Source organism: Trachemys scripta, chromosome 5 (genome assembly GCF_013100865.1).
Source record: "Trachemys scripta elegans isolate TJP31775 chromosome 5, CAS_Tse_1.0, whole genome shotgun sequence".
NCBI lineage: Eukaryota > Metazoa > Chordata > Testudines > Emydidae > Trachemys > Trachemys scripta.
Window position 1 is genome coordinate 81,117,636 of NC_048302.1, and position 14,892 is coordinate 81,132,527.

The window sequence follows — 14,892 nt, forward strand, 5'->3', positions numbered from 1 at the left end:
GAAACCTGCTTAGAGCAGGCTGGGAGTTTGGAACCCTGCCTGAGCTCCATGGGGAATTCATCAACATGGAACCAGTTCTGTGAAATGTTTCAATTTCAACAGGTCAGCAAATTCTGATGAAAAATAATGTATTGTCAGAATTTTTCTAACCATCTTTAACTGCAATGTGGGACATCTGAAGTCTTGGATCACACATGGAAGAATTATTTACAGTGTAAGTTAAGTATTATAAAAGGAAAAAAAGGTGGGAAAGTTTGAAATGTTTGATATAATGCAATTTCTTCCAATATATACCACTTCAAATTTATGCTAGCTCTGAAAACTGTTAACACTACTTGTTTTCAAATTAGTGCACTGGGACTTATGCGAATGAGTCATGCTATCACTAATGAGAGGTCTGAGTGCAATTCCTCATACATACTGTAAAATTCTTCTCCCCAAATGAATACTCAACTATTGATAAAGAAATTCAAAGTTAATCAGCAGCTGGAGCGGGTTTACAAGAGATGTTCATGAAACAAAACTATAATCTTTGAGAACTTTTTTTAAAAAGAAAACCGCTTGCTTCTAGCTCTGATTATAGTTAGTATATTTTTATAGTCATGGTTGGTAGCTAATCCTACAGACATTTTTATTCATACTTTTTATTAAGTTATATAAGGTTGCCATCCAGTAGGCCTCATTGTAACAAAAGCTCATTGCAAGTGAAGAATATTTGTGGTGGCTTAGACAGCAAATAGCCATTGATCTTTTATTTCTAAGGCCAGCTGTGTTAACTAACACAACTTGTGACACAGGAATTCAGGAACTTATTACTTGATATAAAACTATCCTAATTAGTCAATTTCTCTCAAACTAGCTCTGCCTTTTTAGTTTCAATCAAGATCAAAGCAAATAAGTTACACATTCCCACTTCAATATGCTACATCACATACAAAATCCTTGCTGCCAACTGAACTTTATTTTCAGTAGCAGAAGAATGCTTATACCTGTCAAAAATTTGTTAGCTTCATGATGGGCTCCATGAGCACTTTTTCTCTGTCTTTCATTTTTGTTATTTTATGCACATTTGTGTGGATTTAAATGCCAAATTTTAGGGGGAACTTCTCAACCTCAGAATTAAGTTAAGCAAGAACCATAAAGTTTTGCTTTGCATCAGGTAGAAACCATGCAGAACCACTGAGTTGCATATGCTTTCCAAATGAAGCCATCAATCAGCCTGGGTTCACACAAAAGCCTGTCCAAGTGTGCTCAAAACTAAGGTCAGGTTAACAAACATCTGCAAATTTGGCCTCGTGTTTTGTTTTTTAACAAAACCCAGAATGAAACTTTCATACTGATCTCAGTAGGATGGTGTTCCAAGACCCCTCTCACATGAATATGTTGATCATCAAGGCATTTTCAGACAGATTTTCAATGGTAGGTGCCAAAAGATGAAGATAGGTGCCTAGAGGGATTTTTAGAAGCACCTAGGTGCTTAACTCCCATTGATTTCAGATACTGCAATAGGAGTCAGGCATGTAGGTGCTTCTGAAAATCCCACTAGGCACCTATCTGCGTCTTTCGGCACCTAAATACCATTAAAATTCTGGCCCAGTGAAATTAAGTTCACATTTCCCCCCAAAAAATATTTAAGATGTCTGCAGTAGCTCATTCCATGATCTGGCTGTATGTACAGCAAGCTACTAATAAGAGAGATGAACTCTGACTGATCAACCTTCTCCCAGCTTGTAAATTCATTGAAATTTCACCTAACCATCTCTGAGAAAGAACAAGTGAAAACTACAACAGTGTGTGAACAAATTGAAGGGAGCATGAGAATCTTCGTGTTGCCCCTCTTAGAGCACATTTAATCCCCACACCCACACACCTGTAACTATAATAAGCCCAACAGAAGGGGGGGGGGGTAGGAAGTACATAAAGTAAGCAATTTTTTTTCAGTGTTTATTTTAATCTGTTAGACACAATGCAGGGAGAAGTCTCATAGGGAATGTCTATGTGCCATCTACCCTGTACATTGACTGAAACGAGGTCCTGCTAAAATAATGATTGTCTAATTAATTAGTTTTTCTTTTGATTTAACTGAAAGCCCTTATCCCTTACTCTGGGCACTTTTAGAGCAATTAAAATGCACAGCTACAAAAACAGAACTCACACCGTTGTGGACTACACATGTAACAATTGTCACCCTCAATGCTAACATGTCTGACCCCTTTACTCATCAACCCAGCTCCCAACCCAAATGTCCAAGAAACAATGATGATCACTGCAGCATGCTCTGCAAGTGCCATGTCACTACCCCTCAGTCTCTTAAGCTGTGTGTAAATGCATAGACACAAGGATGCAAAACTTTAACGGGGGCATTTTCCTGACTTTTGAGTAGCTAACTTTGTACCCTCAACTTTCTTTAATGTAGATCTTGTATGGCATTTATTTGTTGAAGTTTTCCCAATTCTTTTTGTGGAGCTATTTATGTAGTAGTAATAATGGTTGGTGCAGGGCCAGACTGTGCTGGGGGAAAAATAGGTGTAAAACCCTACACTCTACCCTGGGGCTTCTCTAGATCGCTGCTCTGGGAGTGGGGAGAGCAGGTTATATAGACCCTACTGTTCTCCACACTAATTTACCACAATTGACAGCCTATTATACTCACTGTTCTGAACATTTGGGATTGGCAGTACTGAAATTCTTTCCCTGGACTGCTGAGGGGCAGGATAGCTATACACTTCTCCTTAAACAGGGCTAGACATAATGGCACCGTCTAGCCCACCAAGATTAATATTTGTAGTTATTATAGTTCACACTAAAAGCAGTAAAAATGCCGCCACACATCCCTTGTGTCATAATAAGCTCTCAAAACAAACTTAAGATTCCTTAGAGCAGGGATAGGCAACCTATGGCACGCAAGCTGATTTTCAGTGGCACTCACACTGCCTGGGTCCTGGCCACCGGTCTAGGGGGCTCTCCATTTTAATTTAATTTTAAATGAAGCTTCTTAAACATTTTAAAAACCTTATTTACTTTTCACACAACAATAGTTTAGTTATATATTATAGACTTAGAGAAAGAGTCCTTCTAAAAATGTTAAAATGTATTACTGGCACATGAAACCTTGAATTAGAGTGAATAAATGAAGACTCGGCAAACCACTTCTGAAAGGTTACCGACCCCTGCCTTTAGAGGGTGTCTGAGACCAGTTAGGAAAAGCAGTTGCCTTTTGGTGCATCATGTTAAAACTGTTGCAGCAACTGCAGAGCCTTGGTGTGTTCCCTGAAAGTTTTTTTCAGTTTCAGGAGTAGAGAGTACAAAAGTTTGAAAAGGAACCCTCTGAAATCAAATGGCGGTTCCATGGCAGCATTCAGACTCCCCACCATTCCTGAGTGTTGAGGGACCGAGATCCACCCAGATAGCAACTGTGTTTTAAAAGGGTTAAAAGTTTCACCAGGTTGTTTGTTTATTTTGCATTCCTCAACATATTCATTGTATTTTTAATGACGATAACAAATTTGATCATAACCAAAGAAGGCAACAGATTCTGGCACTCATGACAAGGCAGCATGTACGGCATTTCTTCTCTACTGTTAGAGGGCAGGCTAATTCTTCCCCCTCTCAAATACTTTTACAGCACATCATCTTCTCTACCCTTGATCTCTCCCTTCCTTTAAATCGGGGGGTTCTCAAACTTCTTTGCATCAAGACCCCCTTCTGACTACAGGACCCCAGGAGAAGGGACCCAAGCCTGAGCCCGCCCGAGTCCACCACCCCAGCCGGGGCCAAAGCTGAAGCCTGTAACCTGAGTCCCACCACCCAGGGCTGAAGCCCTTGGGCTTTGGCCCTGGCCAGTGGGGGTTGAGCTTCGGCCCCGGGCCCCAGCAAGTCTAATGCCAGCCCCGGTGACCCTATTAAAACAGGGCTGCGACCCACTTTGGCGTCCCAACCTACAGTTTGAGAAACTCTGCTTTAAATCAATGATCAGTATAATGCCCTTTTGTCTGTAAAAGACAACCAGTGGGTGGAATACTTTGCCTAATAATATAGTCATTGTAAAGTCATTAGAGGTATTCAATCTGAGATTAGATAAATATATGGAAAGTATAATATGGAGTTGGTCCTGATTGATGCAAGGAATTGAACCAGAGTTGAATGCCTTGCATCACTTGAGAGTAATTCTATGCTATCCTTTATTTTTGATAGTTACCTTTTTCAAATGACATTGTCTGCACTGAGATTCCATTTACTTTCTACTGCTTTCCATTTTTCACAAACCATAATTAAGTTTGGGTTTTTTTAGTCTCAAAATTTACAGCAGTTTTCTTCATAGACTAAAAACCTTGACTGACTTTCAGGTTTTCCCAACTCAGTTGATTTAGATGTAAACTTAATTTCTGTTAAAGGCACAAACTCTTTGAATAAAAATGTATGAACCTGTTTATATCAACCCTTTGATCTTGCACACCGTTTTTGTTCTGTTTCAGTTGCTTAAGAAAATGTCAGTCCGGTGTATTAGACGGATTGTCACCTCTCCCTTCTATTGAGGTCAAGCCAATTAGGAAGCAGCTTTAGTTTGTGCACAGTCATGTTTTCCCCCCATTGAGAGGGTCCCATGCTGGTTAACTTTCAAAGCTGAATCCCACAGAGAACCATGCACTAAGCAATCCTGAGCAAAAACTGCCACTGGCTTTACCATTAATAGGACAGTTAGGGACTGACCCAAAATACTGTCTCAGTTTATTAAAGACTGGACCAGTAAACTTCCCAATCAGCTTCTCAACACAAGAGTTATTAACTATGCTAAGCCATTTAATAAGCAGATGCTTTATTAACAAACTTCTTTGAAGTAATTGTTCTATCACAGTTCTTTTCTCATGGTATGAGATATAAAGGAAAAAGGCCATCTGATCCAAAATCCTAGTCCTTTATTTGATTTATCTTAATCTTAGTCTCCTTAGTCTTAGTCATAAAAAAAATCTACTATAATTCTCGTTTATTTACACTTTCAACTGCAATTGCATAGTATTACAGTGTGAATTATTCCATGATTATTAATCTTTGCAGATAATATTTCTGTATTCCATATTTACTAATGAGTTCCTAAATTTTCTAATGATGATCATTAGATTTTGAAAGCCTCACCCATGGATACAATTTATTTCTATAATTTACATGTACATCTCTACCCCGATACAATGCTATCCACGGGAGCCAAAAAAATCTTACCACGTTATAGGTGAAACTGTGTTATATCGAACTTGCTTTGATCCGCCGGAGTGCGCAGCCCCTCTCCTCCGGAGCACTGCTTTACCACATTATATCTGAATTTGTATTATATTGGGTTGCATTATATCGGGATAGAGGTGTATATTTTCTAAAACCTCTGTAAGGTCACCTTGAAGTCTCTTCCTTTCTAACATTATGTTCATTACCTTAAACTGCATCCTATGTATGGACCCAATCCAACACACGCTGCAATCAATGGAAAGACTCCCATTTACTTCAATAAGAATTCAGACAAACCCCATGGCAATAACATCCTGTGTAGTGCAGTGTATTGCAGTGACCAATACACCACTTAACATTCCAATGAGATGTAACAATAATAGCATCACCTTCTCTTGTTTTGCTTTTCATCCTTTTGCTTTTTTGACTACAGTAGGGCATTGTGTTTTTACATTTCCCTTTATTTGGCCATTTTATACATTTGTCAGTGAGTGGTATTATTTCTGACAGCAGTTACTAGCTCATGTTGACAAAGGTATGGAGCTGCACTGTCCCAGTGCTCACTGGCACACAGGGGAATGTGCAGGCATATCATCTGTGGGGATGGTGCAGCCAACTTCCCTCTGTTCACTAGGCCAGGACCAGAGCAGGGCACTTTGGCCCAGCCCCTTCGCCACCTTCTTAAATGTGGATTGAGCCCCTAGTGGTACATGGAGGGAAGGTTCCTTGTGCAAGGGACAGGGGAAGAAAAGCATCTTGCTTCCTCTCCCTACCTGTGCACCTATTCTGTACCCAGAAAAAACTGGCCCTTCTGTTTTTCAAACTCCTTTCTAGTCCTATAAACAAACACAGAGCAATAAATAAATAAGTACAAACAAGGTAGCTGGTTCTACCATGGCACATTTCCTTCCTTGCAGAAATTTTATATTTATCAAAGTCAAATATTTTGAGCCAACTATGATGCAATAATGAATACTTCAGTAGTAGATTTTTTTCTTCAGTAACACAGTGCTTAGCACCGCAGGGTCTGCAGGAAATAACACTGGAACTTCAAACAATGGAAGTAAATTAGCAGGAAAGAAAACAAAACAACAAAAAAGTTGATGCACTCTTTGGGCAACACTTGTAAGAAGTTGCATGTATGATACAGGAAAAAAGTTGCTTGTGAAAAATACTTTGCTTTGGAAGATTGCTTTTTATATGGATTTTTGCTGTGGTTTTAAATGCTTCACAATTTAGACATTTGGTAATTCAATTAATTCAAATCTGTTTTTAAAAGAAAATGTGAACTAGCGAGAAGGCCACTTAAGTTTTGTACCTATATTTATTCATACTAGCCAGATTTCTTTAAAAAAGCAAAACAAAAACATTAAGTAGTTGCACACTCCCATCTAGTGGGCATCTAACATAACTGCAGTTTGATTTTTGAAGAAGGAAAATGTGTTGCTTGGAGCCAATGTTATACAGTACAAAATAAAGAGAGATTTCAAAAAAGCTGCACTGAATGCCTTGTCTTTTTTTGTATAATACATAACAGATACACAGAGGAAAGCTAAAGTATTTTATTAATAATTTATTGTCAGTAAGAAAGACTAGCTAATGGTAGTTTTCAGTAAAAACCTTTACAAGACCATTGCATCACAAATATACAGACACTATAAAAACTGTGTCATGGTGGTTTTGGTTCTAAACAGGTATGCAGAGGGTCCCCAACACACTTTCCAAGAAGGGAAAAATGTTTACAATTCTAAAATACAGCAACCCATTTAAGACATTTCCATATATCTGACCCAGAAAATATCAGATCTCGTCTAACCTATGTACAGCTGGAATCGCATGAACATGCTGAAATCCTTATAATGAAATGCCAAACCTCAGTGGGGGAAAAAAAATACATACAGTGAAGCCCTGATTATAATAATAGTCAGGGTTCTAGTTTAATGGCACACTAACACCACTAGATTCAGTGGAAAACAAATTCACAAAATATCTACAAAATCTAGTTAAAACTATTAAAATCAAAACTGTACATAAAATTTACAAAAAAGATTGGAGAAAATTAATTTGCATTAGAACTATATAAATACATGTATCATGCTAACATGGTGAAGTGGTATGTGGTTTGTTTGTTTGTTTTAAATTTAACACACAAAGTAAGTACAAAAAACACTTTCAGAAATGGCACAGCCAATGGAAACCTTTGATCTGTCCAATTACAGTAGGTCAGGAAATGGAAATAGGCTAATATGTTGAAATGAGCTGCATGATCCAGTGCAGCCATGCCAGTTTTAGCTCACTAAACAAACGCATTCAAGCACTGCTGCCAAGAAAAAAAAAAAAAGCTCTTCGAGAATCCTTAAAATTCATTCAAGCCTAGGCACTTTTGTTGAGTGTGAGTGTCAGACTTCTGTATGTTGTTGAGAATCAAGTGGAGGAATTGTCACATCTTCAAAGTGGCTGTCATCTCCACTCTCATAGTCACTCATCATTACCTCAGACCCCATTTCACAGCATGCTGACACATCGGAGCACGAAGCCGTGGAAGTGTACACAGACAGGGACATGTTGTCTACAGTGGGTGCTTCGAAGTCTCTATTGTACCCTAAAGTGTAAGAAGCATAAGGTTCTCTATAATTACTGTTGACTCCACTGGTTGTGTTCTGAGGTTCTGACATATCTGCTGGGTAGTGATGGGGAAGGTACTGATTAAGGTTGAACCTCTGCCTGCTTCTTGTAGAAGAACCCAAGCTGCCCACCGCCGGCATGTCTCTGGGTGGCTGTATGGATTCAAACTGGTCACTGTATTCTGGTGGTAATGGCGGGAGCTCATCGGGTGCAGGAAAGTCATCAGGTGGAGGTGGGAAATCACTTTCTATGTCATAGCCTCCAGGATAGTAATCTGTATCTATGGCATTTGGATCTGTGTAAAGGGGAGCTGGCTCTTCAACCACCTCATAATTCGGGTATTCCTGAATACCGGGCAGTTCAACACTTGGCATCCAATCTGATGTATCCCAATGATAACCTGCGGTGTGAAGTGGGTTTAAAAAAAAAAAAAAAAAGTTGTATTAGTGTTTTGCCCTCAAAGTACACTTGTACTGGAAAATCAACACATTGTATTGAAGACAACATGACCACTAGTAATAAGGACATAACTTATGTTAATTACTTCTGGAGCAATCTGCTCCCGGTTTCACAAAGACATTTAACACAAAACAACTTTCTGGTATGCCATGCATTAAACATTTTATTATTTTGTCCAAATTTGGAGTTTTAATATTTTGGTCATCTCACCAAAAGTGGGAGGCGCTGCAGTTCACCTATGGGATGTGCTGACACAAACAATGGAATACAATCATTCTTTTGGTAAAAAATAACGTGAACAGCCTCCCTGAGGAATCTAAATTCCTATGGATCGACACTTGTTGTGTAGTTACTGATTACACTGATATCAGTGGTCTTTTTTCCTATGAATATATATATATTTAGAATATATAAACCTTGTGCTTCCTACTAAGAGTAGTAATCTATGTTTGGTAAAGTATATAAAATTCTTAAAGTAACTTTACCATTCTACTTAAGATTAACATACTGATTCCACTAATTACTGTCCTTCAATTCTATGACTACTTCAGTAATGGAATCCTGCAGCATATAATTATTAAACATATTTGTAAAACCTTTTCATCTCTATTAGTAAAGACATTTGCATTCAAACAAAAACAAAAATCACAAGATTAAATTTATCATGCATAAATAACAGAACTGCTCCCTGTTTGTAAGCTTTTTTTTTGAGTAAGTATAAAATGCTCCATTAGAGACTGGAAGCCAAACTAGTATCAGTGGTGGAAAACACCACTCAGTTTAATGCCTTTTTACTTTTCAGATGGGCACTAAAAAGGAAAAATGTTACAGGATCTAAATAAGATGTGAAGTCTAGCAAATAAACAGTAATTATTGCAAACAAATACACAGCAAACAACTGAAGGTAAGTCAGTATTAAAATCCAAATATTAACAAAGAGTTAAGTGAATATCAATGAACAACTGCATGCAGAAGTCACCTCTTGAATTGCTGAGGTCAGGAACAGCAAAAGACTCTTTAGATGGCAAAGTGAGAAGAAAAAAGGAGAAAAGACTTGAATTAGGAATCAAATAGGTAAACTAATGTGAAGGCATACAAATAACAGCTATACAGCATGATGCTTCTGATGGACATGCTATGCTCCCTTACTTTTCTCTATTATAATATTGGGGAGGGTAAATCTGCCATTAAGGGCATGTCTACACTGCAAAGACTTCTGTGGCCGGCTTGTGTCAGCTGACTTGGGCTTGCGGGGCTCAGACAAAGGGGCTGTTTAATTGCTTTGCGATGTTGGTGTTTGGACATTGGCTGCAGACCAAGCTCTGGAAGCCTCCCACATTGCAGGGTCCTAGAAACCAGGCTCCAGCCCAAGCCCAGTCATCTACACCGCAATTAAACAGCCCCTTAAGCCCAAGCCCCATGAGCCCGAGTCAGCTGGCTCGGGCCAGCCGCAGGTTTATAATTGCCATGTAGACCTACCCTGAGTTACATACTGGGGTAACAGAGGGCAAAATTTGCTTCCTGTCCTGTTGAATCTAGAAGGGCTGGAGCGCCTTCTTTAGGCACATGGATTATGAGAACATGGGGAAAGAGAGAATAAATACAAATTTAGAAACTTCTCAAGATATTGCTGAGCAGAGGCAAAAATCAGTCCTTGCTTAGGCAAAACTACCAGTAAAGTAATTTTTGGGAGTTTTGACTGAATAAGGGTGGCAGGATTTGGCCTGATAATTGCTTCTTTGTTCTGCATGGTTTTATATATACACACCTCTACCTTGACATAACGCTGTCCTCGGGAGCCAAAAAATCTTACTGCATTATAGGTGAAACCGCGTTATATCGAACTTGGTTTGATCTGCCGGAGTGCGCAGCCCCGCTCCCCTGGAGCACTGCTTTACCACGTTATATCTGAATTCGTGTTATACCAGGTTGCATTATATCGGGATAGAGGTGTAATTCTTCTTACAATAAACAGAGCTCTGGGGTTTTTTTTAAGCATAAGTCTACCACTAAATGCATACAGAAGATGTAAAATTGCAGGGTGTTTGGTAAAGCTTCAGGGTAGTTTAAATATCAACCCAGGTAAAATATTAAATGATTAAAAATAAAAAAACTTGAGTCTCTGAAGAATTGTTTTAAAGATACTAAATGTCTGCATCTCTCCATCTTATCTTGATACTTGGCTACTGTTCAGATCACTTGTAACTCCCAATAAAAATCCCACAAACATCATTTTTTTCTCCTTTCTAACCATTAGAACCACAGAAAATTGCATTAGTCTAATTCTTTCAAAGGTTTCTTCCCACCCACTCTCACAACTCTGCCCATTATAAATGGAATACACTGTAATTTGAAAACCTTTGATCAAGCACTAGAAAAGTATACTAGTGAAATGTTTTCCTGGCACTTGTAATTAGAAGGGGAAGTCTGTGCTTTAATCTACTTGCCCTTCTGTTTATATATTTACTCTAAATCCTACATAATACTTAGTTTTTATAGGGCAGTAATTCAAATGGAAGCCACAGCTACAATAAACAATTTTATATTCTAGAGGTGGCTTCACTCTGAACAAGGTTTTAATTGCTAAATCCTTTTTAGGAAAGTGTAATACATCCTTTCTAATTAAGGAATACAGATTATTCAGAGGGGCAGGAATACACTTTTTCTCAGTAGGTGATCCCTGGAGTCTATTTCAGCCCAATGCCTGAATCAGCCTCTGCAGATCCATGAAGGGGATGGGAAGGAATGGATTATTTTCATTGCATTGGATCCTTTGCCCTCACCCTTCCTCTGGCCTGCTGAAGGCAACTGGTCTGGAATGGGATTCCATGCAGTTCACAGTGTATGCACTCCTGCATGGACTTGACTATCTAGTCCCTACCTTGATTATCCAGCTCAGACACCAGAAATACCTTGGGTTTGCAGGTAGGGGGACCTCTGCAGCCACAAAGCAAGGGCCTGGGATTTGATCCACAGTCAATATTTTGAGCATATAATTTTATAAGGAAAGCAGTCTTTGTGTTACAGATTCTCAATATTATCAAAAAGTGGGACAGACTCATTGGCAATGTTTTGTATCTTCTGGAGATGATGGAGTGTAAATAATTACATTATTGAAAGTTGTGTTTGTGTGTGAGGATGAGAGTAGGGGTTGTGCGCTGGCCCAGATCCAAAGACCACTGATGTCAGTGGGTTGATTCTCACTGATTTCAAAGGGCTTTGAATCAAGCCCATTGTGCCTAAGGCAGGCAAAATGCCAGCCGGAATGCACGAGCCCCACCGCTTCCCTTTACTTGATGCAACGTGTGCCAACTCCCCTCATTGCTGGCCCAGCTCTGTTGCGCAGTTTTGAAGGACAACTAGCCCATGGCAGCACTCTCTCCCCACCCTGTCTACATGCTAGAGCCTTGTGCAACAAGACTATAAGGACTAGGATTGTGCCTGGCATGCTGCACAGGTATTTGTGGAGAGGAGGCACCTCCAAACAACAGGCCAAATTTTGTTAGGTGCATAAATTTAGGCACTCACATTTGAAAAATTGTCCATACATTTTATATATCTGTACTGAGAATACACACAAAAACAGGAAAACAGACGCTACTAAAAATACACACATTTTCTGAGCAGTAAACAACATTTCATAGTTGCCCGTCTACTTTACTACCACATTACTACAAGACAAAAACATGCAATATTCTGCCAAAGCAGTAAATAAAAAAGTGAAAACACATATATACCTTCTTTTTCCACCGAGTCAACAACAGCATTGACAAGGTGTATTACAGTCACTATGGAAGCTTGTAAATGGTATGGAAGGAGCAAATTAAAACAAACCTATAGTTAGTATCAATGTAAACAGCATACATGTATATAAAGACATAACAATAAAAATAAGTTTTCAGTGCTTTACTACCTTAACAAATAACAACGTAATATGAAATTATATATATAGTCTTTAATTTAGTCTTCTGTATAATGGCAACTTGATACCATAACTAGTCCCGAAACCCAAATAATGTATGCACAAGCACAGGGTTTTTTGGTTAGATAGGAATTTCTGAAATGTTTTGTCACCAAATGACTTTAACTGTGGTACTTACTCTAGAAAGATTATAAAATGGACTTTTCTCAAGGACACCAATGGGGAGGTTAAAGGTATTAAACTAGGGCTCATATATATATTTTCCACTTTAAAACCAAAAATGGTTGGGAAATCTTCCAATGAAATGGGATTGAAAATACTAGTGAGGATATAAAAGAGAACGAATAAGGAAAATACCAAGTATCTACATAGTTACCTGAGCAATGTGTTTTTATAATAACTAGTTTTTATAGTAATATAAGCCGCACTAGTAAGCTAAGTCGTCTCGTGCATAGCTGAATTTCAAAGGCCTTAGCACTTGCTATGCCAAATCAGTGTCACAAGGCTATTCTACTTAAAAACAAACAAACAAAATGAATACAAATGAAAACAAAAAGTTTACTAGACTGTTTGTGTGTGTGTGCTCTCTGTCTAGGGAGGGGAAAAGGAACAGGAGAAAAAAGTAGTACTCTTGCAAAGTCAGATTCTACCTCATATACACATTATTACTGAAATGACTAGCAATTGCATGTACATATTTGAGAGCGGATTTGGTTTCATGGGCACCTTTCTGACCCAATGTCCAGCAGAAGAGCTGAGTGACATTCTCTAGCTACCAAAATGGCATGAAAGAAGCACTGCTGTGATGCTAAAGCTGGCTGTTTTGGGATATGGTATTAAAAGAAATTTCTTGCATTAAAGTTAAAATTGATATCTGGCTCCTTTAAAGGGGGAGGAGGGAAGAAAGAAAAGTGACTGATTACCATTCTGGCCAAAACTGTTCTAAATGAGGGTCCAAACTTGCCATTGCTTCATGTCTAGAACTCCCACTGAAGCCAATGAGAGTTTTGTGTGCCTCAGTGGTTTAAAGCGGATTAAAGGTTAGTCTCTCCCCTATAACTACATTTTCATTGCCTTCATTGCTCCAGGTAGGATATAACGTGACATATGGTACTTTTCACATCTATCTTTATCCGTTCACTTTCCCATCAATATGTGATTTAAAATCCGGGCAAAGATATTTGGAGATTATGAGGTGAAGAAGTGCTATTAATATAACAGCAGCTTGCTTTTTAATGAAAACAGAAGTTTTAAAAAAACCCACCTGCTTATATATGTCTCAACATTTTGCCAATAGACTGGGTATCATTTTATTCTGATGAGCTCTTATGTACACCACTAATACACATGTAACTTCACACTAATAAAAAGACAACATCATTCTACTTTGGTGAGAAGTAGAATTTACTTTGTTCCTAAGTAATTAAGGAAGCTCAAGTAGATACATAAACAGACATCTTAATTTAATCATTTTGGATTTATTAACACAGGTAAGGTTACTATCCATTTAGAAAACTGTGTTCAATCATTTTCCTTAACCTTGAAACTTTGTAAATGAAAATGATGTGTTCATATAAAAGCAAAAGGTGTCTGTAATTAGAATGAAAATAAAATTGAATGAAAGCTTCCCAATTAGTAAAAAGCAAAGACTGAAAATTAAGTTCCCAGAGTCACCATCAAAATACTATTTACACTGATTATAGAATAATATTCTTGTTTTATGTATTGGTATGTTTTTGATACACGGACGTTTTGTATATATTCATATCTGATCATGACAAAAGCCAGATAATTACTACTATACTTCTACAGTAAAATCCCTTTTGCACAACTTCCTTCATTACTAATATAATCCAACTTACAAGCAGTCCCTTAAACTCTGCTCTCACTCAGTACTGATCTGATCCATATGGGAGCTGAGGCCGCAGCAAGAAAAAAAAGGAAACAAATGAAACTGTAACACCAAAAAGTTTTACTGAAAGCTGAATGTCAAAGCTAAAACTACACTTGTGCAGAGGCTAATTTTTTTTATAAAGAGGACCTGGATAAACTTGTAACCAATGATTACATATATCAAGAAACTTTTGTACCTCCTACCACCACCAAACACCTAATACTGAATCTGTCGTTGTTAGTACTTTACAGTGGAATAAATATTTTGTCAGGATACAGTATTTAACATGAAATGTAATATAGCTGAAACACTTATTTAATTTTACAGGTTTAAGTAGCCTTCAGGAACTAACCTATAGAGTATGTAAATAAAAATATCATATATTACATATATATACACATATATATATAAAATCTATGTATGGATATAGGTAACTATATACACATCTATATGGGGTGATAGGCAGGGAGGGAAACAAATGCGCGTGAGCAATAGAAAAGAATGATTAGGCATTACATACCATTGTCATCGCATGACTCTGACTGGAAGGAGCTAAGGGACTGGACCTCAGACATACTTTCTCTAGTGCTGTAAGGATGAGAGGCCTTTTCCTCCAGAGGCTTCTTTGAAAGGCAAGGATCAAGATCTACTACTTTAGCTGAAAGCAAAAAGAAATGTAATGTCAAAAAATTAATGTACTATGGATTGAACATTCTTCATAAAAATTAATGCCCCCAAGGAGTCTGAAAGTATTTGTGACAAAACCTCCGAGCAA

At 38.1% G+C, this 14,892-nt stretch overlaps 1 protein-coding gene across 5 annotated transcripts in view; it reads right to left on the bottom strand.

The window, feature by feature from the left end:
- Nucleotides 1-6,764: 6,764 nt before the first annotated feature.
- Nucleotides 6,765-14,892, bottom strand: part of FAT1 (FAT atypical cadherin 1) — a 166,145-nt gene continuing 158,017 nt past the window's right edge. For 2 of the 5 annotated variants that reach the window (XM_034771806.1, XM_034771809.1), the window contains exons 26-29: nucleotides 14,638-14,775; nucleotides 12,039-12,098; nucleotides 9,281-9,316; nucleotides 6,765-8,242 (exon numbers count right to left, since the gene is read on the bottom strand). In XM_034771806.1, coding sequence (XP_034627697.1) covers nucleotides 7,617-8,242; nucleotides 9,281-9,316; nucleotides 12,039-12,098; nucleotides 14,638-14,775 — 860 coding nt within the window. In that variant the 3' untranslated portion in view covers nucleotides 6,765-7,616. Of the gene's footprint in view, nucleotides 8,243-9,280; nucleotides 9,317-12,038; nucleotides 12,099-14,085; nucleotides 14,140-14,637; nucleotides 14,776-14,892 lie in introns of those variants that run through there. The other 3 variants (XM_034771807.1, XM_034771810.1, XM_034771808.1) reach the window with 3 other exon arrangements.